This window comes from Ranitomeya variabilis, chromosome 1 (assembly GCF_051348905.1).
Source record: "Ranitomeya variabilis isolate aRanVar5 chromosome 1, aRanVar5.hap1, whole genome shotgun sequence".
NCBI lineage: Eukaryota > Metazoa > Chordata > Amphibia > Anura > Dendrobatidae > Ranitomeya > Ranitomeya variabilis.
The window spans coordinates 862,348,065-862,375,938 of record NC_135232.1 but is presented as its reverse complement, the minus strand read 5'-3'; the positions used below and the strand labels follow the sequence as shown (position 1 = coordinate 862,375,938).

The 27,874-nt window shown below is 40.0% G+C and overlaps 1 protein-coding gene across 2 annotated transcripts in view; it reads right to left on the bottom strand.

Moving 5' to 3' along the window:
* The window catches only part of GRID2 (glutamate ionotropic receptor delta type subunit 2), a 1,941,594-nt gene that overhangs the window by 290,173 nt on the left and 1,623,547 nt on the right, over nt 1-27,874 (bottom strand). For both annotated transcript variants that reach the window (XM_077277244.1, XM_077277251.1), the window contains exon 13: nt 15,778-15,973. In XM_077277244.1, the coding sequence (XP_077133359.1) occupies nt 15,778-15,973 (196 nt within the window). The remainder of the gene's footprint in view (nt 1-15,777; nt 15,974-27,874) is intronic.

Genomic DNA, 27,874 nt, shown 5'->3' with positions numbered 1-27,874 from the left:
AAAAAAAAGTTAAATGTTCATTTTTTTCTTCCACATTGTTTCAGTTCCTGTGAAGTACGTAAAGGGTTAATAAACTTCTTGAATGTGGTTTTGAGCAGCTTGAGGGGTGCAGTTTTAAGAGGGGTGTCACACTTGGTTATTTTCTATCATATAGACCCCTCAAAATGACTTCAAATGAGATGTGGTCCCTAAAAAAAAATGGTGTTGTAAAAATGAGAAATTGCTGGTCAACTTTTAACCCTTATAACTCCCTAAAAAAAAAAATTGTTTCCAAAATTGTGCTAATGTAAAGTAGACATGTGGGAAATGTTATTTATTAACTATTTTTTGTGATTTTTTGTAAATCTCTCTGATTTAAGGGCATAAAAATACAAGTTTGAAAATTGCAAAATTTTAAAAATTTTCGCCATATTTCCATTTTTTTCATAAATAATCGCAAGTAATATCGAAGAAATGTTACCACTAACTTGAAGTACAATATGTCACGAAAAAACAATCTCAGAATCAGTGGGATCCGATAAAGCTTTCCAGAGTTATAACCTCTTAAAGTGACACTGGTCAGAATTGTAAAAATTGGCTCGGTCATTAAGTACCAAATTGGCTCTGTCACTAAGGGGTTAAAATAATAAAGTCTTTATTTTCAAAGTTAAAATATAATCATAGCAAAAAATATTTTTATTTCTTGGTTGACCATGCAGAGAAAAAGCTGTAGGTAATCTCAATGTGATAAAGATTGGGAGAACCTGGGGAAAACAATTTTTAGGATATCAGACCCATTTCGAATGAAAGTGAGTTCTTAAACTTGTTTCAAGTTTGAAATGCATCTGGTATGCTATGAATTTTTTCCCTCATATTCCCCCTCTATTTTTATCACATTGAGATTACCTATAACCTTTACTCTGCATGTTCAATCAAGAAAATAAAATAAAAATATTTTAACTTTGGAAATAAAGTCGTCTTTATTATTTTAAATATACCTTGGAGTTGTGGACTAGAAGATGGATCACTCCTTCCTTTCCCCTGTGTTAACCAACGCCCAGCAGTGGCATGGATCACAAGCTTCCGTGTAGACTGTGCTACATTGAAGGGTGAACTGTCTTTTCCCTTACTCCTATTTTTACTTTGACAGCACAAGTCTACCTCTTGTCTGTACATGCTCTTAGATATAAACAAATATATATATATATACACTCACTGGCCACTTTATTAGGTACACCTGTCCAACTTCTTGTTAACACTTAATTTCTAATCAGCCAATCACATGGCGGCAACTCAGTGCATTTAGGCATGTAGACATGGTCAAGACAATCTCCTGCAGTTCAAACTGAGCATCAGTATGGGGAAGAAAGGTGATTTGAGTGCCTTTGAACGTGGCATGGTTGTTGGTGCCAGAAGGGCTGGTCTGAGTATTTCAGAAACTGCTGATCTACTGGGATTTTCATGCACAACCATCTCTAGGGTTTACAGAGAATGGTCCGAAAAAGAAAAAAAATCCAGTGAGCGGCAGTTCTGTGGGCGGAAATGCCTTGTTGATGCCAGAGGTCAGAGGAGAATGGGCAGACTGGTTCAAGCTGATAGAAAGGCAACAGTGACTCAAATCGCCACCCGTTACAACCAAGGTAGGCCTAAGAGCATCTCTGAACGCACAGTGCATCGAACTTTGAGGCAGATGGGCTACAGCAGCAGAAGACCACACCGGGTACCACTCCTTTCAGCTAAGAACAGGAAACTGAGGCTACAATTTGCACAAGCTCATCGAAATTGGACAGTAGAAGATTGGAAAAACGTTGCTTGGTCTGATGAGTCTCGATTTCTGCTGCGACATTCGGATGGTAGGGTCAGAATTTGGCGTAAACAACATGAAAGCATGGATCCATCCTGCCTTGTATGGAGCATCTTTGGGATGTGCAGCCGACAAATCTGCGGCAACTGCGTGATGCCATCATGTCAATATGGACCAAAATCTCTGAGGAATGCTTCCAGCACCTTGTTGAATATGCCACGAAGAATTGAGGCAGTTCTGAAGGCAAAAGGGGGTCCAACCCGTTACTAGCATGGTGTACCTAATAAAGTGGCCGGTGAGTGTATATATATATATATATATATATATATATATATATATATATATATATATATATATATATATATATATATATATATATATATATATATATCATGGCATACAGTTTCAATTTATGGATGCTAGTACCTTTCCTGATTGTTTTATCAGTTTCTTAGAGTGCTTTTCATCTCCAGATCAATTCCTAGCAGTTTTAAATACGTAGATAATAATTATTCATATCTATCACAGTTTCACATCAATTTAAGATGTTATAAATATAAGGACATGATGAAACATATTTCTATGTCTACAAGTATTTCTATAAATTTGTGTTTTCTCCACCTTGAAAAAGTTGACAAATGGTTAGCTGCCCCAATAAGGGCAGTACGGGGTGGGCCATTTATATGGATACACCTAAATAAAATGGGAATGGTTGGTGATATCAACTTCCTGTTTGTGGCACAGTATATGGGAGGGGGAAAACTTTTCAAGATGGGTGGTGACCATGGCGGCCATTTTGAAATTGGCCTTTTTTTTCAATGGGAAGAGGGTCATGTGACACATCAAACTTATTGATAATTCCACAAAAAAACAAGGTTCAAGGTAGGAATGCTCGGACCTGACACCCAAGATGGTGCATCACCACATTATAATTTAATTCTAATTTAAAAATTGTGTCTTGCATTTGTATTCAGCCCTTTGTAGTCTGATACCTCTGAATAAAATCCTGAGAGACCAATTTCCTCCAGAGCATAAAGTGAAAGAAGTACATCACACCATTTGTAAGGGTAGGGTCCAAATCCCCAAAAATCTACAGTATTTTCTTTCTAAGCTCACAAATATATTTTTCCATAAGAGATAAAAGATTACTTTTTGGAGGCATAAAGGAAATGCAAAACTCTGGAGATTTTTTTCTGTAGTGGGATCAGAAGGTTCCATCACTCTGACCTCTTGTGAAGAAAATAATGCTTTTAGCTTGAGATTTCAATAGGAACCATTTACATTGTCCCTCTTGGTAAGATTCCTATTTATTTGCAATTTTCTCCAGAAGTCACATAATTAGTAAATTGAGTGCACCTGTGTGTAATTTCTTCTTATTATAACTACATTTTTGAAAGCAAGCCATAAGAAGTCCCGTTTGCAATTTTCAAAATGCCATGTAGGGGACACAGCTGGCATGCGGTTGAAGATTATCTGGTCAGATGAGACCAAAATAGAACTTTTTGGGCTAAATGCAAAATGCTGGCTGTGGTGGAAAATTAGCAGTGCACATCACCATGGAATCACCATCGCCACTCTCAACCATGGTGATGATAGCATCATGTTGTGGGGATGCTTTTCTTCTGCAGGGACAGGAAAGCTGGTTAGAGTTTCTGAGAAACTGGATAGAGATAAATAGAGGTAAAGCCTTCAGGAAAACCTGTTAGAGGCACCAAAAGACTTGAGACTGGGGCGTAGCTTCAACTTCCAGCAGGACAATGACCTTAAACATACTGCCAGATCTTCAACGGAAAGGTTTAAATCAAAGCATTTTTTCATGTGCATGAATGGTTGAATGGCCCAGTCACAGTCCAGGCCTAAATCCAATTGATAATCTGTGGCAAGGCTTGAAAATTGCTGTTCATGGATGCTCTCCATCCAATCTCACTGAGTTAGAGATAGTTTGCAAAGAAGAATGGGGAAAAAAACTAGCCTCTAGACCTGCAAAGTTGACCGAGACAAGCCCCAAAAGACTTGCAGCAGTAATTGCTGCAAAAGGTGGTCCTACAAAGTATTGACTCAGGGGCTGCTAAATACAAATGTACGTTACAATTTTTCAGATTTATATTTTCCAAGATATTAATTCATTTCCTTTACACGTCACAACTACTTGTTGCTTTGTGTTGGTACATTCCATAAAATCCCAATAAATTACATTTATAGGGGTTGTGCCACCATAAAGAATATATTTAGCTAAGCAGAAAATGTGGAAATAAATGGTTTTGCAGTTTACAGATGTTAAAAATTATACTCCATTTAAAAAATAACAAGCTTTCTTCTACTGAAGAATGCCCTCTGCTGCTATTCCATTCTGTCCTTCCAATGGCAGATCAGCTGGCCGAGCATGCGCAGTTCCTGTCTTCATAGAGATCCCCCCAAATCCCCTTCCCCAGTGTGCGTGCACAATGTATGATCCCTATGCTTCCCTCACATAGGTTTGACATTGAGCACGGGAAGCATATTGCTGCAGAAGCATGTCAGTGATTCTCCCCTCTGTGCTCACAGGTCCGACCTCTGGGTGAGATTGTTCTGCTTCACAGACATGTGTGATCGAGATTGCAGACAGACACTTCCCGCGCTCACACAGGTCTCTGAAGCAGGGTGATCTCCCCCTGAAGTCAGACCCTGCGCTCACTGTCGGACCTATGTGAGGTGAGCACAGGGAGCATACGTTGTGCATGCACACTGGGGGAGGGGAGTTGGGGGGAACTTTTATAAAGACAGGAACTGAGCATACTCAGCCAGCTGATTGGCCATTGGGAGGACAGAATGGAATAACAGCAGGGGGCATACTTCAGCAGAAGGAAGCTTGTAATCTTTTGAACGGATCATAATTTGTAACAACTGTAAATTACAAAACCATTTTTTTCCAAATTTTAGGCTTAATTAAATGTATTCTTTATGGTGGCCTTTAAGTTTGTGGGAATAACGTGAAAACATTTGGAAAAGGTCATGGGGTATGAATACTTTTTCAAGACACTGTAAATTCTTAGCTACTTTCATTCATTTTCTGTGGATGTCGAATATCCAATACATGCCGAATACGTACCATATTTGGATAATGGAAACATCAAGTTTTATCCTCAGTACAGCAAACACTACACAGTAAAGCTGTTAAGTAACAGGAAAATAATTGTTACTCCCTATGCATGAGAAATGAGTGTACCCTTGTGAAGGAAAAATAATATACCAATATGTTTTTCAGACACTCACAAAGAAATGTGACATATCTTTTCAACCAAAATTACTTTTCTTGGCATGGTTAATAAATGTTCAAACGGGCATGCCTGGTGTTAGACAGAACAAATCCTGTTTAAATAAATCATCACTTTGAATGCAGAAATCCTTCTATGGTATTTATTAGCCTTCTAAATAAATCAAACACAGGTAAGAAAAAAAAGATTCAAGAAGCAAGAAGATTGTCAAAAGGCATATGTAACACATGAAAGAAAAGTGTAATTACTTATGAAGTGATTGAGTAAAAAATCGTATTTTGCATCTCTTCAGTGATTCTTTACATTACATAACATTATTCAGTTCAAAAGACATAGGTCATTATCAGGGTAGCCAAGAATGGATCTGTCAACTAGATATGTCATAGTATTTAATCACCTTACTGGTCATGCAAGTTGAAAGGTATTAAAGAGACGATACATTTTCTCTGCGAGCTTGGGGACCAATTACATGTAAAAATGAAAATTGTGTTCTGATTTCAATTCGTAGCATTCATTTCCTTTACACATTATAGAACACCCTCACTTCTACACTTTTACACAAAAATTACACCTTTTGGATATCAAGGACATCCTTATTCATTCAATATTATTGTAAACTTTTTGCAATCAGAAATGCACTAGAGTGAGGTTTCATGACTAGTGTTGAGCGATACCGTCCGATACTTGAAAGTATCGGTATCGGAAAGTATCGACCGATACCGGCAAAGTATCGGATCTCGCCGATACCGATACCCGATACCAATACAAGTCAATGGGACTCAAGTATTGGAAGGTATCCCTGATGGTTCCCAGGGTCTGAAGGAGAGGAAACTCTCCTTCAGGCCCTGGGATCCATATGAATGTGTAAAATAAAGAATTAAAATAAAAAATATTGATATACTCACCTCTCCGACGCAGCCTGGACCCTACCGCTGTGAACCGGCAGCCTTCTTTGCTTAAAATGAGTGCGTTCAGTACCTTCCATGATGTCACGGCTTCTGATTGGTCGCGTGCCGCTCATGTGACCGCCACGTGACCAATCAGATGCCGTGACGTCATCCCTCAGGTCCTAAATTCCTAGAAGGGAATTTAGGACCTGAGGGATGACGTCGCGGCTTGTGATTGGTCGCGTGGCGGTCACATGAGCGGCATGCGACCAATCAGAAGCCGTGACGTCATGGAAGGTGCTGAACACGCTCATTTTAAGCAAAGCAGGCTGCCGGTTACTACCAGGGAGCGTCAGAGGGTGAGTATATCCCTATTTTTTATTTTAATTCTTTATTTTTTACATGGATATGGATCCCAGGGCCTGAAGGAGAGTTTCCTCTCCTTCAGACCCTGGGAACCATACACTGGGAACTTCCGATTCCGATTCCCGATACCACAAAAGTATTGGATCTCGTTATCGGAATTCCGATACCGCAAGTATCGGCCGATACCCGATACTTGCGGTATCGGAATGCTCAACACTATTCATGACCCTTTTTCATCACGCACTGAGGTTGCTGAGAATCAAATGGGGCATATGGAAACACTTTGGAGTCTGTTTGGCATCTGTTCCAATGGTATCTTTTGTAGGCGTGCACAGAACTGTGGTAAAAATGCCTAAAATGAAGGGACACTGCCAGGACAGAGACCAGATGGATGGAGTCCAAAGTATTTCCATGTGCCTCATAAGTGTGCAGTTCCGTCAGGGGTTTTGTCTGAATTGCGTTTTTTGGGATTTATGCGGAAACCCCAACATAAGCGCTCAGTGGAGCGTGCAGGATAAAGGTGACCTGAGCCTTGTTCTGATTTTTGGGAGACAGAATTTACAAATAGATAGTAGCACAAGAATAGTTCTTATTTTTATTTTTGCATGATTTGCCGTGTGGTATTAGTGATAAGACGGCTTTATTCTTCAATTACAGCTATACCAGATTTATATAGTTTTTTATATATATTTTGCTGGTATCACATAGTAAAAATGTTTTTTTTTTAATTAAAAAATGTTATTTTGTTGCCAAATTCTGAGAACTGTACATTTTTGTTGTTTGAAGAACAGTGCTGTAAGAGGGCTTATTTTCTGCTTAACGAGGTGTAGATTTTTTTGGTACTATTTTGTGGTACATAATGTTTTTTGATCCTTTTTATTCAAATTTTTCAGAACAGAATGAACAGAAACCAGCAACTCAGTAATTGTTCTTATGTTTTTTTTACACTGTTCACCTTATGGAGTTTAGTTCTGATAACGTTCTGAGAGCGATGCTCAATATGGTTACTCACCATCAGCGGCAGGTACAATTGTGAGAATTTCCGTGACTACCACTTAACGGGAATTGAACTATGAAGTCTCGTTTTGAGAACTCTCTCACAAGACTCCATAGGATTTGATGGGCGTTGTGGTACATTTCACAATTGGAGTACTGCCAGAGCTTCCTGGATTTATTTTTCACTAATAAGTGGGTAAACAAGGGAGTGTGTGGGAGTCTTTATCAAATATTTTTTTTTCCTGTGTGTCTGTGCTTTTTAAACTACTCACTTATCGGACTAGTAATGTGGGTGTCTTATAGATGTCGCCCCATTACTAACCTGTGGGCTTGTTGTCAGCAGACATTACACAGCTGATATCAACCCAAAATATTACCCCATTTGCCATTGCATCAGGTCTAGCGGAAAGATGGATGCATCTTCTGGGCTGGCTGCGGGCTGCTATTTTTAGGCTGGGGCGGGTCAAATATCAATGGACATTCCTAGCCTGAGAATACCACCCCCCAGCTGTCTGCTTTACCTTGGTTGGTTATCAAAAATGGAGAGACCTGACTGTGTTTTTAAACTATTCATTTAAATAATTTAAACAAAAAGGCATGGCATTGCTGTGGTGGTCACGGAAGTACCAACACTGGAAAAGATTGTTGATTGGCTGCGCTTCAGCCTTTCTACAAACTTTATTAGTCTGCCGAACCCGACCAGTAAATTGGACGTACCGTAAGAAGTCTGTGTTAGGGGCTCGGTGCCCTACACTAGGTGTCTGGTACGGAACCCAAACTTTACAGTTCTGGTTCGCTCATCCTTACTCCAAAGACTCTAATTTTCTTTTCTTTATTTAAGAAAATAAATATTTTAGTATTATTTCTTTCAACATTTGAAATGATTACGATTTGAGTTTCTAGCATCTATTACAATTGTAGAAATGGATAGGCGTCACTGATCGACACAATGGGATGGTGAATTTCTGCTGTGCTTGGCTCAGTACAATAGTATGGGTATATTAACATAACTGTTCAAAATAATAGAGCCATAATGTGTATTCCAGTAAAATAATGCATTGTGTTTTAGCATGTTATGTAAAATTCTATATTTATGGAATGTAATAGTGTGGTTTTCAACATACAAAATCAAAATTACAACTATTTGTTCTAGACTGGGGATTCCAATAATATAAACCTTAAAGCTCTAATCATGGTTTTTAGAAACATATTCTTCTAAATGCACTTAGTGTTCTGTTTGAAAATGTAAGATAAGATCCACAAGTTCAGAAAATAAGATTTTGCAACCTCAGTATTTTGATCAAGCGTATGTATCCACTGTTGAATACTTGAATCTGGTTGTTGAGAAACATAGGCTACAACTCTATATATTCATATGATGATACTAATAATCCTAATAATAGGCAGACAACTTGCAAATAAAGCAAATTATTTTAAAAGAATACATACAGACACACTCATATATATATATATATTATATATATATATATATATATATATATATATATATATATATATATATATATATATATATATATATATATATATATATATACATACACAGTTGTGGCCAAAAGTATTGACACCCCTGCAATTCTGTCAGATAATACTCAGCTTCTTCCTGAAAATGATTGCAATCACAAATTCTTTGGTATTATTATCTTCATTTAATTTGTCTTAAATGAAAAAACACAAAAGAGAATGAAGCAAAAAGCAAAACATTGATCATTTCACACAAAACTCCAAAAATGGGCCAGACAAAAGTATTGGCATCCTCAGCCTAATACTTGGTTGCACAACCTTTAGCCAAAATAACTGCAACCAACCGCTTCCGGTAACCATCAATGAGTTTCTTACAATGCTCTGCTGGAATTTTAGACCATTCTTCTTTGGTAAACTGCTCCAGGTCCCTGATATTTGAAGGGTGCCTTCTCCAAACTGCCATTTTTAGATCTCTCCCCAGGTGTTCTATGGGATTCAGGTCTGGACTCATTGCTGGCCACCTTAGAAGTCTCCAGTGCTTTCTCTCAAACCATTTTCTAGTGCTTTTTGAAGTGTGTTTTGGGTCATTGTCCTGCTGGAAGACCCATGACCTCTGAGGGAGACCCAGCTTTCTCACACTGGGCCCTACATTATGCTGCAAAATTTGTTGGTAGTCTTCAGACTTCATAATGCCATGGACATGGTCAAGCAGTCCAGTGCCAGAGGCAGCAAAGCAAATCCAAAACATCAGGGAACCTCCGCCATGTTTGACTGTAGGGACCGTGTTCTTTTCTTTGAATGCCTCTTTTTTTCTCCTGTAAACTCTATGTTGATGCCTTTGCCCAAAAAGCTCTACCTTTGTCTCATCTGACCAGAGAACATTCTTCCAAAATGTTTTAGGCTTTTTCAGGTAAGATATGGCAAACTCCAGTCTGGATTTTTTATGTCTCAGGGTAAGAAGTGGGGTCTTCCTGGGTCTCCTACCATACGTCCCTTTTCATTCAGATGCTGACGGATAGTATGGGTTGACACTGTTGTACCCGCGGACTACAGGGTAGCTTGAACTTGTTTGGATGTTAGTCGAGGTTCTTTATCCAACATCCACACAATCTTGCATTGAAATCTCTTGTCAATTTTTCTTTTCTGTCCACATCTAGGGAGGTTAGCCACAGTGCCATGGGCTTTAAGCTTCTTGATGACACTGCGCACGGTAGACACAGGAACATGCAGGTCTTTGGAGATGGACTTGTAGCCTTGAGATTGCTCATGCTTCTTTACAATTTGGTTTCTCAAGTCCTCAGACAGTTCTTTGGTCTTCTTTCTTTTCTCCATGCTCAATGTGGTACACACAAGGACACAGGACAGCGGTTGAGTCAACTTTAATCCATGTCAACTGGCTGCAAGTGTGATTTAGTTATTGCCAACACCTGTTAGGTGCCACAGGTAAGTTACAGGTGCTGTTAATTACACAAATTAGGGAAGCCTCACATGATTTTTCGAACAGTGCCAATACTTTTGTCCACCCCCTTTTTTTATGTTTGTTGTGGAATTATATCCAATTTGGCTTTAGGACAATTCTTTTTGTGTTTTTTCATTTAAGACAAATTAAATGAAGATAATAATACCAAAGAATTTGTGTTTGCAATCATTTTCAGGAAGAAACTGAGTAGTGTGACAGAATTGCACGGGCGTCAATACTTTTGGCCACAACTGTATATATATATATATATATATATGTATATATAGTTATATATATATATAGTTATATGAAAAAGTTTGGGCAACCCTATTAATCTTAAGCTTAATGTTTCATAAAAATTGTTTTTTTTTGCAACAGCTATTTTAGTTTCATATATCTAATGACTAGTGTTGAGCATTCCGATACTGCAAATATCGGGTATCGGCCGATATTCGCTGTATCGGAATTCCGATACCGAGTTCCGATATTTTTATGATATCGGAAATCAGAATCGGAAGTTCCTATAAGTTCCCAGGCGTGTGCGGTGCGTATGGTTCCCAGGGTCGGGAGAAGAGGAAACTCTCCTTCAGGCCCTGGGATCCATATTCATGTAAAAAATAAACAATAAAAATAAAAAATATGGATATACTCACCCCTCCGACGGACCCTGGACCTCAGCGGTGCAACCGGCAGCCTCCGTTCCTAAGAATGCAGTGAGTGTAGGACCTGCGATGACGTCGCGGTCTTGTGATTGATCGCGTGACCGCTCATGTGACCACTCACGTGACCGCAACATCATCGAAGGTCCTTCACTCTGCATTCTTAGGAACGGAGGCAGACGCTTGCAGCGGTGACAGCCAGGGGCCGTCCGAGGGTGAGTATATCCATATTTTTTATTTTTATTATTTATTTTTTACATGAATATGGATCCCAGGGCCTGAAGGAGAGTTTCCTCTCCTTCAGACCCTGGGAACCATCCAGGATAGCTTCCGATATTTGTGTCCCATTGACTTGTATTGGTATCGGGTATCGGTATCGGCGATATCCGATATTTTTGGGATTTCGGCCGATCCAATCCGATACCGATACTTTTGAATATTGGAAGGTATCGCTCAACACTACCAATAACTGTTGGACACAGTAATGTTTCTGCCTTGAAATGAGGTTTATTGTACTAACAGAAAATGTGCAATCTGCATTCCATCAAAATTTGACAGGTGCATAAGTATGGGCACCCTTATCATTTTCTTGTTTTAAATACTCCTACCTACTTTTTACTGACTTACTAAAGCACTTTTTTTGGTTTTGTAACCTCATTGGAGCTTTGAACTTCATAGCCAGGTGTATTCAATCATGAGAAAAGCTACTTAAAGTGGCCACTTGCAAGTTTTTCTCCTGTTTGAATCTCCTCTGAAGAGTGGCATCATGGGCTCCTCAAAACAACTGTCAAATGATCTGAAAACAAAGATTATTCAACATAGTTGTTCAGGGGAAGGATACAAAAAGCTGTCTCAGAGATTTAACCTGTCAATTTCAATTGTGAGGAACATAGTAAGGAAATGGAAGAACACAAGTACAGTTCTTGCTAAGGCCATATGTGGCAGGCCAAGAAAAACATCAGAAAGGCAGAGAAGAAGAATGGTGAGATCAGTCAAGGACAATCCTCAGATCACCTCCAGAGAGCTGCAGCATCAACTTACAGATGGTGTCATTGTGCATCGGTCAACTATACAACACACTTTGCACAAGGAGAAGCTGTATGGGAGAGTGAAGCAAAAGAAGCCATTTCTGCAAGCATGCCACAAACAGAGTCGGCTGAAGTATGCAAAAGCTCATTTGGAGAAGCCAATTTCTTTTTGGAAGAAGGTCCTGTGGACTGATGAAACCAAGATTGAGTTGTTTGGTCATACAAAAAGACGTTATGCATGGCGGCAAAAAAACACAGCATTCCAAGAAAAACACTTGCTACCCACAGTAAAATTTGGTAGAGGTTCCATCATGCTTTGGGGCTGTGTGGCCAATGCCGGCACCGGGAATCTTGTTAAAGTTGGGGGACGCATGGATTCCTCTCAGTATCAGCAGATTCTTGACAATAATGTTCATGAATCAGTGACAAAGTTGAAGTTACGCAGGGGATGGATCTTTCAGCAAGACAATGATCCAAAACACCGCTCCAAATCTACTCAGGCATTCATGCAGAGGAACAATTACACTGTTCTGGAATGGCCATCCCAGTCCCCAGACCTGAATATCATTGAACATCTGTGAGATTATTTGAAGAGGGCTGTCCATGCTCGGCGACCATCAAACTTAACTGAACTGGAATTATTTTGTAAAGAGGAATGGTCAAAAATACCTTCATCCAGGATCCAGGAACTCATTAAAAGCTACAGGAAGCGACTAGAGGCTGTAGGAGCCGCAGAGCTCCCAAGCAGAGATTAGAGCAGTGTTTCTCAAATCCAGTCCTCAAGACACCACAATAGGTCATGTTTTCAGGATTTCCTTAGTATTGCATAGGCGATGGAATTAATGCTTGAGTAGGTGATGGAATTATCACCTGTGCAATTCTAAGGAAATCCTGAAAACATGACCTGTTGTGGGGTCTTGAGGACTGGAGTTGAGAAACACTGGATTAGAGTATCTGTCCACAAGACCACAATAAGCTGTACACTCCATTGAGGTGGTCTTTATGGAAGAGTGGGCAGAAAAAAACATTTACTTACACACAAAAATTGTAAGACTCATTTTGAGTTTGCCAAAAAGCACGTAGGACACTCCCCAAATTTTTGGAGGAAGGTGCTGTGATCAGATGAGACCAAGATTAAAGTTTTTGGCCACCAAGGTACACACTATGTCTGGCACAAAACCAACATAGCTCATTACCCCAAGAACACTAACCCCACAGTGAAACATGATGGTTACAACATCATGCTGTGGGGATTTTTTTTGGCAGCAGGGACAGGGAAAATTGTCGGAGTCAAGAGGAAGATGGATGGTGCAAAATACTGGGACATTCTTGAGAATAACCTGTTTCACACTGTCAGTGATTTGAGACTGGGATGGAGGTCCACCTTCCAACAAGATAGTGACCCAAAGCATACTGCTAAAGCAACACTCAGATGGTTTAAGGGGAAGTGTGTAAATGTAGTAGTCATAGCTCAGGCCTTAACCCAACTGAGAATCTGTGGTCGGACTTGAAAATTGCTGTTCACTAGAAGAAGCCATCTAACTTGAATGAGCTGGAGCAGTTTTGCTTGAGGAATGGGCAATAATCCCAGTGGCAAGATGGGGAAACCTCATAGACACTTATCTAAAGCGACTTTCAGTTGTAATTGTCGCAAAAGCACCCTCTACAAAGTACTGACTTTAGGGGGGGTGAATAGTTATACACAATGAAGTTTTCAGTTATTGTGATCTACTCTTGCTTGCTTCACAATAAAAAGAAAAACAAAAGTTCACTCTTGTAGGCATGTTCTTTACATAAACTGATGCAAACTCTCAAAAAAACAGTGAAATTCCAGGTTGTGAGGTTGCAAAACACAAAAAATGCAAAGGGGGTGTTAGGAGTCGAGTTTCCTCTGCTGCACAGGGGGAATCTCGATCCGTGTCTGCTGCGGTCTCCCATTCTGCATCAGCCACAGTGGAGCCTGCTCAGCAGAGATGTTGGTCCCAGCGTCTCACTGAGACTGATACTGTGCAAAGGGTTACTGCTGCCTCTCCAGGCTCTGCTATTGTACCCTGCACTGATCTGCGGCCAGCAGGCTTTTCTGGGACTAAGTCCTGCTTTGCACACACTGAGCATTCCCAGGGTAAGATCTCTCAGTGGAGATCAAGGGTCACATGCTCAGGTACTGCAGCCAAATCTATTGGTCCTTCTAGGAAGGTCCTGTAGGTGCGCAGGCTCTGTAGCAGCTTTTCATTGGTCCTTCTTGGAAGGTCCTGTACGTGCTGCAGCTATTTAAGGCTTGCATGGCCTCACGGCCATGCGTTAGTATCTTCCTAAGTTATGTGCTTTGTGCCAGTGAGGTCATGTGTTTGTATGTGTTCAGGGACCCGGCTGAAATAAGCCCCTAGAATGCTGGCACCTTCGGCGAGGAGATTGTGTGTGTATGTATTCAGGGACCTGGCTGAAATAAGCCCCTAGAATGCTGGCACCTCCGGCGAGGAGTTTTGTGTGCATGCATGACCACTGACTGCTCTCATCTGGGTAGTTAGCCTGTGCCTCTGTGAAAGTCTAACAGGGCACAGAGCTTTGCTTTCTCGGCCGCTCTGTGAAGCTAACAGAGCTGGTTCATACCGCCATATAGTGCCGCCAATTACTTAGCAGCAGGTTCTTTCCTGCACGGTGGATCCCGGGTTGCGAATGCACCAATCCCATCTAATAAATATATTCGGTGCATTCTGCCAACCCTAACAGGGGGTGAATACTTTTGTAAGCCACTGTAAATACACAGACATACATATAAACACACAAACACATAAATACACACACACATACATTTAAACGCACAACTATAAATATACACACACATACATACACACACATATAGATAAACAAACAAGCATAAATACAAACACTCACATAGAGTATATAAGGTTCAGATGGATTCTTCTCTTGCTTCTCATCTCATGCATTCCTTGGAAAAACCTCCAGACCCATCAGTGGACCACAAGTTCTCTCAGAGGGCAATTAATCCCTGCCAGCAATAATAAGTAACTTGCCACTTATTGAAAGATTTTTTAATTTGTGAGTGGAGAATTACAAGAATCAAATTGTAGGTGACCAAACTGCATGTGAAAAAACCTCAGTGTGAGCATCCTAAAATTCACATAGGTAGGTGTAGGCTTATTTTTAGGCATACAATATTTGTATTTGGTGCCCAGTTTTTGTTATGTCTACACTCACCCTAAACTAGTGATTCCCAAACATATTACCATGGAGAACCACCAAACATGAAATGTCCTGCTGCTTCTCAGGAGTCACTTACTGGAAAAGCATAATCACATTAAGACTGTTATAAAGTAGAAATCCTTAATACAGGAGAAAGTAAAGAATTATATTTATTTTTATTATCTGAATGAGATTTACATGCTCATGTCCTGACCTTTCTCAAAGTGTTGTGTAGAGGAACACGGCACTCTCTAGTAATGGTGCTGTTGGTGCTCAAGTCAGGCGTCCAACCCGTCAAAATGTAGTAATAAACTTGGCACATTTCTTGGCTTCCTTTTATTTGTGCATCCAGATGAAAAATTATTATGAACTTTTTCATTCAGTCACAGAACCTTCATCAGAGCATTCTTTAACATGAACTGGATGTGGAGGAATGCTCTGTGTGAGCCACTTTCTCAAAGTGTGTCGCCCTAGGTTTTCCTCCCGTGTTTCTCCAGAATAATTTAGCAGAGTCCATCAAATCCAAATTGAAAATGTATGCTCTGAACTGTGGATGCAATCCTCTTATGAATGATTAATCTACACATCAGCAGTTCAATTTCATATGACAACACATCATTGTATCTCCTGCTGAAAATATTGACAAATAAATGGCTTACCTTTTGTATGCCTTCTAGAGATTCTGGTACATTGTTCTCTGTTCCATTATTCTTGTTAATCATCCGCCACATTTGGGAATACATGCTGTCCCGCTCAAATGGATTCATACCTTTCGTCCGAACGTGATCATATACAGCAGAATCCAAAACTGTACCATAAGGTATATCTGTTTGTCTTGAAAGATCCTGGAGAGACCTAGCAAAAGATATTCACCATTTTTAATAAACTAAATACACAAAATTTTAACTAAATCCATTAACACTTACCTTAATTTCACTCAGAAGTTAAAAAAAGGCTTCAACCATTCCAAAATTAATTAAAATTGTTTGACATGCCTTTAACCATTTATTAAGAGTTGTCTACTAAATATTAAAGCTTTCATTAAATCTTAAGCAAACTGAATAATACAATGATAGAAAATATAAAATTTTGGGAGGTTTTATAGCCATATTTCACAATAGAAAATTGCATAAATGAAATAAATCACTTTGGGCTGGTGTTTTTCAATTGATATAATCCATATGAAAATATCCGTGTAATCCTTTTTGATATTTGCGTCCATAAAAAGTGTGACAAAGCTCATGAGCCCAAGTGTATTCTTTAGCTAAACTTAATCTACCCACTTAGCATAATCAACAGTGGAGGAGGGTCCTTGAGAGATCGTGTCAATAAAGATTGGTGAGAGAATGAAAATGCAGGACTCTTGATGTCCTTCACTCTCTTGCTAGACTCTATGATTATACAAATAAAATAAATCCACGTCTGTAAATCTTTTCAATAACACATGTATTTTTTTGTGTAATAGGTTGACAGAACATCCTTAAAAGTTTGGCTCAGATTAGAAAAAATAAAGCAGCCCAGCCACATTTGTCAGGCTGGGGGTGAAGCCAGACTAGGATCTATAAACTATGGTTTCACACAGCCCTCTACACAGTGTAAGGGTCATAAACGCCCCCCCACACAATATAATAGTCCCTCACACTTGTAGACAAAGTATGATGATGGCCCAACAGTTTTGCAACACAATATGATGATCTCCACAGTCCTGCAACACAGCATGATAGCCCTCACAATCCAACATAACTGCATAGTGGCTTCTATAGTCCCACAAAACATTATGATGAGCACCCAGAGTCCCACAAAACAGTATTATGGTATTATTGCCTCCACTGTCAAAAAACACAGTATGTTGCCTCCCACAGTCCCACAACATCACATACTGGCCTCAACAGTGCCCCAACACTGTATGAGTCCTTCACCGGTCTCCATGCAGAAGAATGGCCACACAGCCAATCACACAATATAATGACCCCTCTACAGACTTCCAAACAGTATGAAAGACCCAATATCAGCATAGATAGCTCACACATAGTGTAATGGCGCCCAGTTAACTCTCGACACAGTATAATGTCCTCCACACAGTATAAGGCCACCACAGATCTCCTTTCAATATAATGGCCCCCACAAATCATAATAACCCCCACACAGTCCTATACAAAGTACAATGTACCCACAGAGCCATCAACATAGTAAAATTGCTCTAAATAAGTAAGTCATTGATAAAATAGAAAATCTCCCCCCGTTCCTCTGCTGCTTTGGTCTGTGCAACATACATTCTGAAGTTCAGCACAGCAATCGTGATGTACTAACATCATTATGCCTGCTGCACTGAAATTCAGAAATCAGATGCAGAGAGTGAATGGTGGAACAAGGAACTGATTGCTTTTTGTTCTACCATTGCTTATAACTGTATCTGCATCCAGATAAAGCCACCGGGCCCCTCTGACCCACAAGTCATGTGGCCTACGTTATTAGTGGTACACCACTGACTATCAACTAGGAGAATGGAGTTAGTTCTGCAGTTTATAATTTCTGAACACATATTGAATTAGAAAGATTAAATATGAAATAGTGCTACTGTATTCAGTTTCCACAGGAGAAGCATTGTGTACGTGAATGGCATGCTGTTTGACAACTCTTCCTGGTAATTAAGTAAATGCCTTGAATCAATTGGCAACTATAACATGTACCAAATGCTCTATATCAATGAATAATTTATTAACCCCATCAATAAATGTGAAGAGCATATGCCCCAATTATTAGTACTATACCACAAAATATGTTGAGAATAGCTTGTTAAAAAGCTGAAATTTTGGTGTATATTTGTTATGCTAAATGCAACAGAATATAGGGTGTAATTTGCACAAGTCTTTCATGATTTGCAACATAATCATTATGCATTTTTTACTCTTTTTGTCTGACCTCAGCATAAACTCACTGAAAAGGGGTGCGGAGTGTCGATAAGGGACATGGTATAACATGCAAAACTAGGCACCAAATAATGCACTAAAATTTTCCTTACAAAATATTATTAGTTGACTGAGCAGTAGCTGTGAAACTAATCAATAAACTTCCATTAAATGTAACATTTTTCATGCATTGAACATTTTCATTATTTTGTGCTCAACTTAACATTTACATAGCATATCTAAAAAAATGACATGACTTATTAATCATTTTAATTTCAGGGATTTCTAGATATTTTGCCCCTCCAGTAATTAAAACAATCTTAACATTAAAACATCACGCTCAACCTACATACTGATATATATTCTGAAAATAGGCATGTGTTACATAGACAAAATGCCTATAAGCACTGTATATACTCAGGCATTGACAATTTTATGTGAGAAAGAGTAATTTTCATAGATGTTGCATGTTTGTGGCTACAAGTGCGAGTTATATACCATTGTAATTTGTAAGCCAGGCCTTACAATTAAGAATCCATTTAGTGATCAACGAGGCTCATCTTCCGAGAGAGTTTTGACAGAAGGTAACAAATGCTGCGCACACCTTTCTATAGTTGTGCCAATCTCCAGTTTAGCAATATACTTTTGTTTGTTCAACCCAAGAAAGGCAATTTATCAAATTGAGATTTTTTTTTATTTGATGCAGACTATGAACAATAATAAGGCCAAGCATCACCATGTTGTGCTGTGCCTAAAAGGACCAAAGTAAGTTTGAGAAAAAAGGTGATTGTTGGCTGTTAATCTTAACATAGAATGAATCATTCTTTATCACCAAAACTCTTTATTCAGACTGGATCAAGTACAAACTAGATATTATTGGAATGAACATAAAAGTAGTAGGGTATAATTACACAGTAGTGCTTCAAAGTTTGTGAAGCTTTCAGCATTTTTCTATTTTTTAGCATAAATGTGACAAAAAAACTCCATCACATTTTCACACAAGTCCTAAAAGTAGGTAAAGAGAACCAATTCAAACAGTGAATCAAAATATCATACTTTGTCATTTTTTAAATGAGGAAATGATTCAATATCAAATGACTGTGAGTGTAAATTAATAGTAGTCTAACATCACTATTAGTGAGGTCATCTCATTCTGTGAAGAAATAGGTGTTAATTATGGCTCTTACATAAGGAAGGAGGGCAGCAAATGTTGGTGAGCTGGTTTAGTCCTTGCTCAGGGAGTAAAATGGGTTGTTCCAGACATTGTAAGGAAGGAAAAACAACTCTGATCAAGAAGTTGATTGGAGAGGAGATATATAAAAACAATTGCAGAAAATAATTGGCTGCTCCGCTAAAAAGATTTCCAGTGCTTTAAAATAGCAAGCAAAACTCAAAACATATGGTAGGAAAACAAATACTACTATCTGCATAGATCATAGAATAACAAGAATGGTAAAGAACAATCCAATGATCAGCTCCAGGGAGATCAAAGAAGATCTTCAGTTATCTGTGAGCCTTGCAACCATCAGGAAGACACCAACATGAAGCCAAACTATATGAAAGAAACACTCGTAAAGTACCGTTGCTGAAAAAAATCACATGCTAAAAAGGTTACAGTTTGCAAAATAACACATTGACTGGTCTAAAGAGAAGTGGTGCAACATTCTATGGACATATGAGAGCAATATTGTTTTTATAGGATCTAAATGCAGCTAATAGTTTGTGAGATGACTCAAACACCACTGAATTTGAGCCACAGTACACTGTGAAGACTGTAAGACATGGAGGTGCAAGCATAATGGTTTGGGGATGTATCTTATACTATGGAGTTGGGCCCATTTATTGCATATCAGGCACCATGGATCAGTTTGAATTTATAAAAATGCTGGAAGAGGTCATGCTGACCTATGCTGAAGAAGAAATGTGTCACGGGGAAACCACGACAGAGTGGGGTCAGACCGTCACAGTGTCACCAGTGACAGTTCATTCTGCCTGTTTGTGTTGGAGAAGTAATTAATGTTTGGAGTAGGCATTTTGAGAGTTGTTCTGGAGATTTCTGGTTGGAGTTGGTTTGAGTGCTTATCCTTATCCTCAACATTTTGGTTTCTCCTACCTATCCCTCCCCTGTGTAACACACTGTTGTTTGTGAGTGTATTTGTATGATTGTAGTTTTCCTTTATCCCTATTTGTCTTCCCTTGTCTGTCTGGTTAGTGTAATCTATGCACTTAGGCCTCACACCTCCCTGGGTAGGGGAGGGAACAGATAAAGGCTAAAATAGTAGCATAGCAAGGTATGTGACCCTGGCATCTCCAACTTCTGGGGTAATCCGGGGGACCAAGATATGTTACGCGCCCCCTTGTTCAAGGGATCAGGTAAGTGGCCCAAGTCCCTAGTCACTTCATGGCAAAGTGCCTTAGAAATGGGTGTTTCAGCAGGATAACAAACCCAAACACACCAGAAAGTGAGCAACATCCTGGTTCCAAACCAACAAGATTGATGTCATGAAGGGGCCAGCCAATTCTCAGACCTGAATCTGATTGAGAATTTGTGGAGTGACTTCAAAAATGCTGTTTTTGATACAAAACCTAAAAATTCAAAAGAACTGTTATGAATTTAGGCCAGTCAGCTTGGACTGGAATATCTGTTCGCAGGTGTCAGATGTTAATTAACTTCATGCCACAGATGTAATGCAGTTATCAGGAATAAAGGTTATACAACTAAATATTAGTTTAGTAATTAACATAATAGCGAAGTCTGAACATAAATTTCAGTTTATATTGTAAATATTCGAGATTGTAAATTAAAAAGGCAGACACTGCTATATTTTAGAGCAGCCTATTATTCCTTTTTCTTCATTTACAGTTTAAAAATGTATATTTTGTTCATGTTTTCATTTGGAATTGAATGTGCAGTGCTCCCAGTGCCTTTGTGTTTATCAAAATAAATGCTATTAAGAGCACTGCAATTTTTCTTAGCTGTTTTAAGAACACTACTATTAGTACTATTAGTCATGCCTGTTCAGGGTAAGCTCAGCCAGTGGCGCACTGGGTGCACAACCACCAGCTCCACATTCTTGTTGATGCTCATCTAGCTGGAAAAAGTTACAATCCATTGTTCAAGAGTTTATAGTTCATCAATCCACAATCATATTGTATACAAATTGGGGAATATCAGACTACTATTACCCTCCCAAGAATTGGTTGATCAACAAAGATCACTCCAAGAACAAGGTATGTGAACAGAAAGGATCCTAAAGTAACCTCAAAGAAACTAAAGGCCTCTCTCTCATTTTAGCTAATATTACTTTTCATGAGTCTATCAACAAAAGGACATTGAATAACAAGATGTGCATTGCAGGATTGCAAGGAAAAAAACATTGCCCTTCAAAAGAACATTGCTACCAATCTGCAATTTGCTAATCATCACCTGGACATGCCAGTCTATTGGGACTACGTTTAAGGCCGGTTTCACATGTCCTGATATTTCCGGTACCAGAAAAACTGGTACCAGAGATATCAGTGTCCGTGTGTATTCTACGTGCGGCACACGTGTGGCAACCATGTGCCGAATTAGTACCACATGGACAGCCGCTGGGGAAAAAGCGCTACTGTAAGTGCTGTTCCCCTGCGTGTGGTGCTGAAACCAGCTGTCATCCCTTCTCCCCTGCTCTGCCCATGAGCAGCACGAGCAGGGGAGAATGAATGAAAGAAAAACCCCACATTGGGTCCCCCTATGTTTTTAAACCTACCTGGCAAATCTCAATGGTGTGGACTGCTATTCTGAGACTGGTAAGGGGCCATGGAAATGCACCCCCAAGCCTAAAAACAGCAGCCTGCAGCTGCCCAGAAAAGGCGCATCTATTAGACTGCCACCATCTGTAAACTACTGGGGAGTGATTGAGATGTAGCGAGCATAGACTCAGTGGCGTCACCGCTAGTTACTGAGCCTGCGCCCACAGTGTCTCATTCATTCAATGCAGTCGCATTAGCAGCACTCCCGGTTGTAAGCTGTACATTCCCTAGACATGAATTATGGCGTGTGACTGACTGTATGCCAGACAGGTATGTGTATATTGTTGTTTTTTTATTTTTTTACAGGAGATCGAGGGCTTTGCTTGGATTGGCAGATTAATAAAGATGGCAAAACTGTGTTTTATTTCATTAAAAGACTTTATTCTTATTGACACCGCTCCATTACTAAGCCAGCTTAATGTCACCTTACAATATTGTACGGTGTTATTATTATTATTATTTATTGTTATAGCGCCATTTATTCCATGGCGCTTTACATGTAAGGAGGTGTATACATAATACCCTTACAATAGGAAGGTGACATTAACCCCTCATTACCCCGCTTGCCACTACTAAAGGGCAAGTGGGAAGAACAGGGCAAAGATCCAGAATTGGCGCATCTAGTAAATGTGCCTTTTCTGGGCAGTTGCAGGCTGCTGTTTTTAGGCTGGTGGGGCCATATCATGTAGCCCACACCTGTAAGTTTTGCCGGGTTGGTTTAAAAACATATGGGGACCCCACGTTGGGTTTTTCTTTCATTCATTCTCCCCTACTCGCATGGATCGCCGGCTTCAGCACCACATGCAGGGGAACAGCGCTTATGGTAGCGCTTCTTCCCCGGCGGCCGTCCGTGCACACGGAGGACAGGGTGCACTTTTCTCCGTGTGCACATGTGTGGCATGTTTTGCGGCCCGGGTGTCCTGGTACAAATTGATGTCTGTGTGTTTTGCACATGTACACACAGTCCATGAAAAAACACTGACGTGCATAGACTTATTCATTTGAGAAAACTGTCACTACACGTACTGGAGACACTGACTTGTGAAACAGGCCTAAAGGTTGGAGGAGACCAAAAAAGAGCTTTTTCGTTTAGATAAATGTTATATCTGGAAAAATAAAAATATAGCATTTTAAAATAAAATTCTCACAGTTAATGGGAGAAAGACTGCCAATATAATGCTGGAAATGTTGAGTTGGAATTATTGCTGCACAAGAGGGTAACACTAGATACTGAAAACAAAGGTTCACTTTGTTTTGTCACTCACAAAAATATGTGACTTGTTATAGAATCATTTTAGTGAATAAAAAAGTGGTGAAATAAAAAGAAAAAACCTATATAAATATAACAAAAAGACAAAAAATGTGAATTAAAACCAAACACATGTACAATTAAAATACAGAGGGGGGGGAAACCTTTCGGTCAATATCGTTTCCAGAGTCGACTCTCAAAACCATTCCTAGACATTTCCGAGTGGTCCATAACTGTAACCCAAAGGAGTTTAAAGTAAGAGGCATAGATGTTGTACATGTTGGCATTAGGGGTGGAAACGTAAAGAAATTGCTAACACAGCGGGAATTGAAGTGGATAGTGACACTTGGAACTATGAAACCCGCGGGCCTAAATGAATCCCTTAATTTTGGTCCATATTTGTAAATTCACCTCACCTTTGATATTGACCGAAAAGGTTCCCCCCCCTCTGTATTTTAATTGTACATGTGTTTGGTTTTAATTCACATTTTTTGTCTTTTTGTTATATTTATATAGGTTTTCTTCATTTTATTTCACCACTATGATCATACTTAGAGCCTGGTGTCTCCTCCTGGAAATATATATATGAAGGCTGCTACCATGGGAAGTGGAATGAGACATCTGACCCGTTGGATGAAATATGGGACTTAGTTTCTAGTATGGATTACCCTTCTGATGGAGAAAGCCTTCATTGTGTGTTTACATTCTGACTGATTTGTTGGATCGATATGTGGGGCAGATATAGGCTTCAATGGCCGCTGCTGTGGTGCACGTGTGAGCGCTTTCTCTCCGGGGCCGTCCCTCCTAGTCTGGCAACGTCCTGTGGTGGTGGGTACCCGCTTGAGCTCAGGTCTGGACACGTCCGGGCGGGGGTGGGTTGGCCCGGGACAGCGGCGCACGCATGTGCCATATTCACAAAGCTCAGTATCCAGTGATGTCAAGTGAGGATCACGTGACACGTTACTATGGATACTTAAAGGTCCTATAGGCAATTGAAACCACACTTCCCCTTGAGAAAGAGAGGATGACAGCGGAGAAACGCACATTGGGGTGCCTGCAGAGGTCTACCCAGCACTAGGTGAGACATGCCCTCCTAATATTTCTGTCGCCAGGGCCACCGTATGGGGCACTTGTTATGGTTGCAGCCCTATCTAAACTGGTGTATTGGTGGATGGAATCCCATCAGATGGGGACAAGTGAGGGATTATGGCATAAATGACAGTTTATTAGTAATAGGGTTACTACCTCATGGGTATTCAATAGGAGAGTTTTGTCTGTACCTTTAAGTACAATATAATTGCATTGATATACTAGCTACTGTGCGGTAGACCTTATAATCTGGTGTCTTTTGATATTTGCACTTTTGCGTTATTTGCAGTCTCAGTATTTGATATGTGCTTGTTTTTTAAATTGTGTGTATTGATATTACAAAAATTTATTTACGCTTTATATAAAAACTTCCATTGGTTCTCTTGAGTTTTACAGGTGTATGTTGTATGTTGCATGGTGTAAGTTGTACGTTGCATGGTGCATGTTGTATGTTACATGGTGTATGTTGTATGTTGCATGGTGTTTGTTGTATGTTGCATGTTGTATGGTGTATGTTGTATGTTACTTGGTGTATGTTGTATGTTGCATGGTGTTTGTTGTATGTTGCATGGTGTATGGTGTCTGTTGTATGTTACTTGGTGTATGTTGCATGTTGTATGTTGCGTGGTGCATGTTGTATGTTGCATGGTGTATGTTGCATGTTGCATGTTGCATGGTGTATGGTGTATGGTGTATGTTGTATGTTGCATGTTGCATGTTGCATGTTGCATGGTGTATGGTGTATGTTGTATGTTGCATGTTGCATGTTGCATGTTGTATGGTGTATGTTGTATGGTGTATGTTGTATGTTGTATGTTGCATGTTGTATGTTGTATGTTGTGTGTTGTATGTGCACACAGTCTAGACGAGTCCAGCTCTGCTACATCTGGATGCCTGACATCCAGATGTAGCAGAGCCTGTAGATGATCACCGGAGATTACTCTCCAGCGATCACCAACACTGCAGCGTTCTCACAATCAGCTGATCAGGTGACCGTGAGAACCAGCCTAGTGACCGAAGATAACCCCCGGTCACGTGAACGGCAGTTCTCGCGATAAGCTAAGTTATCGTGATAACTGCAGTGGACCAGGGACTTCCAGCGTCGGGACAGGTGAGCCGGCATGTGAATTAGTAGACATGCATAGTAAGCTGCGTTTACGCAGTTACTACGCATGTTACTAATCAATAGATGTGGTTTTACCACATCTAATGATAGTCTATGAGAAATTTACGGTGCGGCGACAGAGCGTGGCCGCATTGTAAACAGACATGCTGCGTTCTGAAAAGACGCGCCGCATGTCCGTTTTACGCGGGTGTGCCGCCTGCGTGTTTTAATGCATAGTGGAGCCGGGATTTCATGAAATCCCCTCCACTATGCTGTAACATCTGGACGCTGCGTGTTTGACGCTGTGGCTCTACGCAGCGTCAAACACGCAGTGTTTCCTGACCGTGGAAACACACCCTTAAGCACCACTGTACAAGCAGAGTATCATGTGAGTGCAATCCAATTTTTCCCACCTAGCATCCGATTTACATCCGAATGCAGTGCGATTGCTATCCGATTGCAATGCAGTTTTAACATGAGCTTTTACATAGAGCAATTCTCTGTCATTTACACATCATTTTCAGTTTTCAAAGGAAATATGCTTCAAAAGACACACAAAGATATGTATATGTTTATTGCAGAGGTTTGTACTCACTCAGCTGCTGTTGAGGTAGGCACAGGAAGCAGTATTGCTGCAATATCCAGGCAAGTCCATTTAAACTTCATAAACCACTCAGGAAAGCAAAACAAAAGAACAGCCTTTTCCGGCACAAAGTGACAACATAAAGTAAAAATATAGCGGTTACGCCCACTCTGGTTCTTTAGGCCTTAGTATAGAGCAGCACACAGGAGATTCACACATCTCCAGCTCCAGACACTGAATGAGACACTCAGTCTCCATTTTATCTGCCAAACAACACCCCTGGGGTTGGGATATGTGAGCAGTCATTCCCACTCATCGCTTGACCTAATAACTCTCAGCACTATATGTGCTGGAACATGCTTCTGAGCTCACATCAACGCTATTAATAGCCATGGTTTTCAAACTTAACGCTGCTAAGGTGCGATGGTCTATTCTGAAATCCACGGGAGAATGAACTGCTGGGAGTGCAGCATCAGTGGCTAGTGGTGACATCATTGAGGTTACCGTAGGTCACTGAGGCTACGTTCCCAGCTCACTTTGCTGATGAACTGCGGTGACCTCAGTGAGATATCCTATAGCAAAAAAAGTTTGATTGGCACCTTTCTGCTTATGCACATTGTACATAGAAAGCTCCGCTCCGCATTCAGAACTGATAGATTTTCAGAAGATAAAACAGTGATTTTAGCAAAACTGCAGCAAGCATCCCATTGCAGGAATCAGGGTCTCTGCCCCTACATCATGCTGCTCTCAGATGAGAAAGCAACCATTTTGTGGCAGATTCCCTTTAACACCCTCTCATACACTGTAAAACACTAATAATAAATCTTTAAATGTTTTGTTTGTAGAATCTTCACATTGGCTAGTTAAAACATATAATTGTAACCATGATAACATTCAAGAAATTGAAAAGCATTAAATATAATTATATTAATAGGGGTTTTTAAATACCAAAAGATCAGAAAAAGAAATAAAAAAAAGAAAATCTTCCCAATGATGTAGAAAAATCACACTTATGTACAAATTTAATGATGTTATTAAAATTGATTGTCACAAAAGGCTGCAAGCTAGAAAGCAATTAGTTACTAAATAATTAGAGAAAGAACAGCTCTGGTTCACCATTAATAATCATTGGTTTTGACTGGATCTCCATACAGTTTTCAATGCAGCATACTATTCCAGAAATACAATTACATTCTGCAAATTCATAACAAAGCAGTTTAAGATATTAACACCTTAACCCCTTCATGAAATGCGCCGTACTAGTACGGCGCATGTTGTGTCTCCCCCTTTGATGTGGGCTCTGGCGCTGAGCCCACATCAAAGTCGCGACATGTCAGCTGTTTTGTTCAGCTGACATGTGCGCGCAATAGCGGCAGGTGGAATCGCAATCCACCCGCTATTAACTAGTTAAATGCCGCTGTGAAACGCTGACAGCGGCATTTAACTACCGCTTCCGACCATCAGGGCAGAAATGCGTGCATCGTCGACCCCCATCATGTGATCGGGGGTCAGCGATGCGTCGGCATAGCAACCAGAGGTCTCCTTGAGACCTCTATGGTTGTTGATGCCGGACTGCTGTGAGCGCCACCCTGTGGTTGGCGCTCATAGCAATGCAGTGATTCAGCTACATAGGAACGATCTGAGCATCGCTTCTATGTAGCTGAGCCGATCAGGCTATGCCAGCTTCTAGCCTCCCATGGAGGCTATTGAAGCATGGCAAAAGTAAAAAAAAAAATGTTTCAAAAAAATATGAAAAAGCTAAAAAAAAATATAAAAGTTGAAATCACCCCCCTTTCGCCCCATTCAAAATAAATCAATAAAAAAAAAATCAAACCTACACATATTTGGTATCGCCGAGTTCAGAATCACCCAATCTATCAATAAAAAAAGGATTAACCTGATCACTAAATGGGGCAGCGTGGAAAAAATTCAAAACGCCAGAATTACGTTGTTTAGGTCGCTGCGACAAAAGTGGTATCATTAAAACATCAGCTCAGCACACAAAAAATAAGCTCTCGCCTGACCCGAG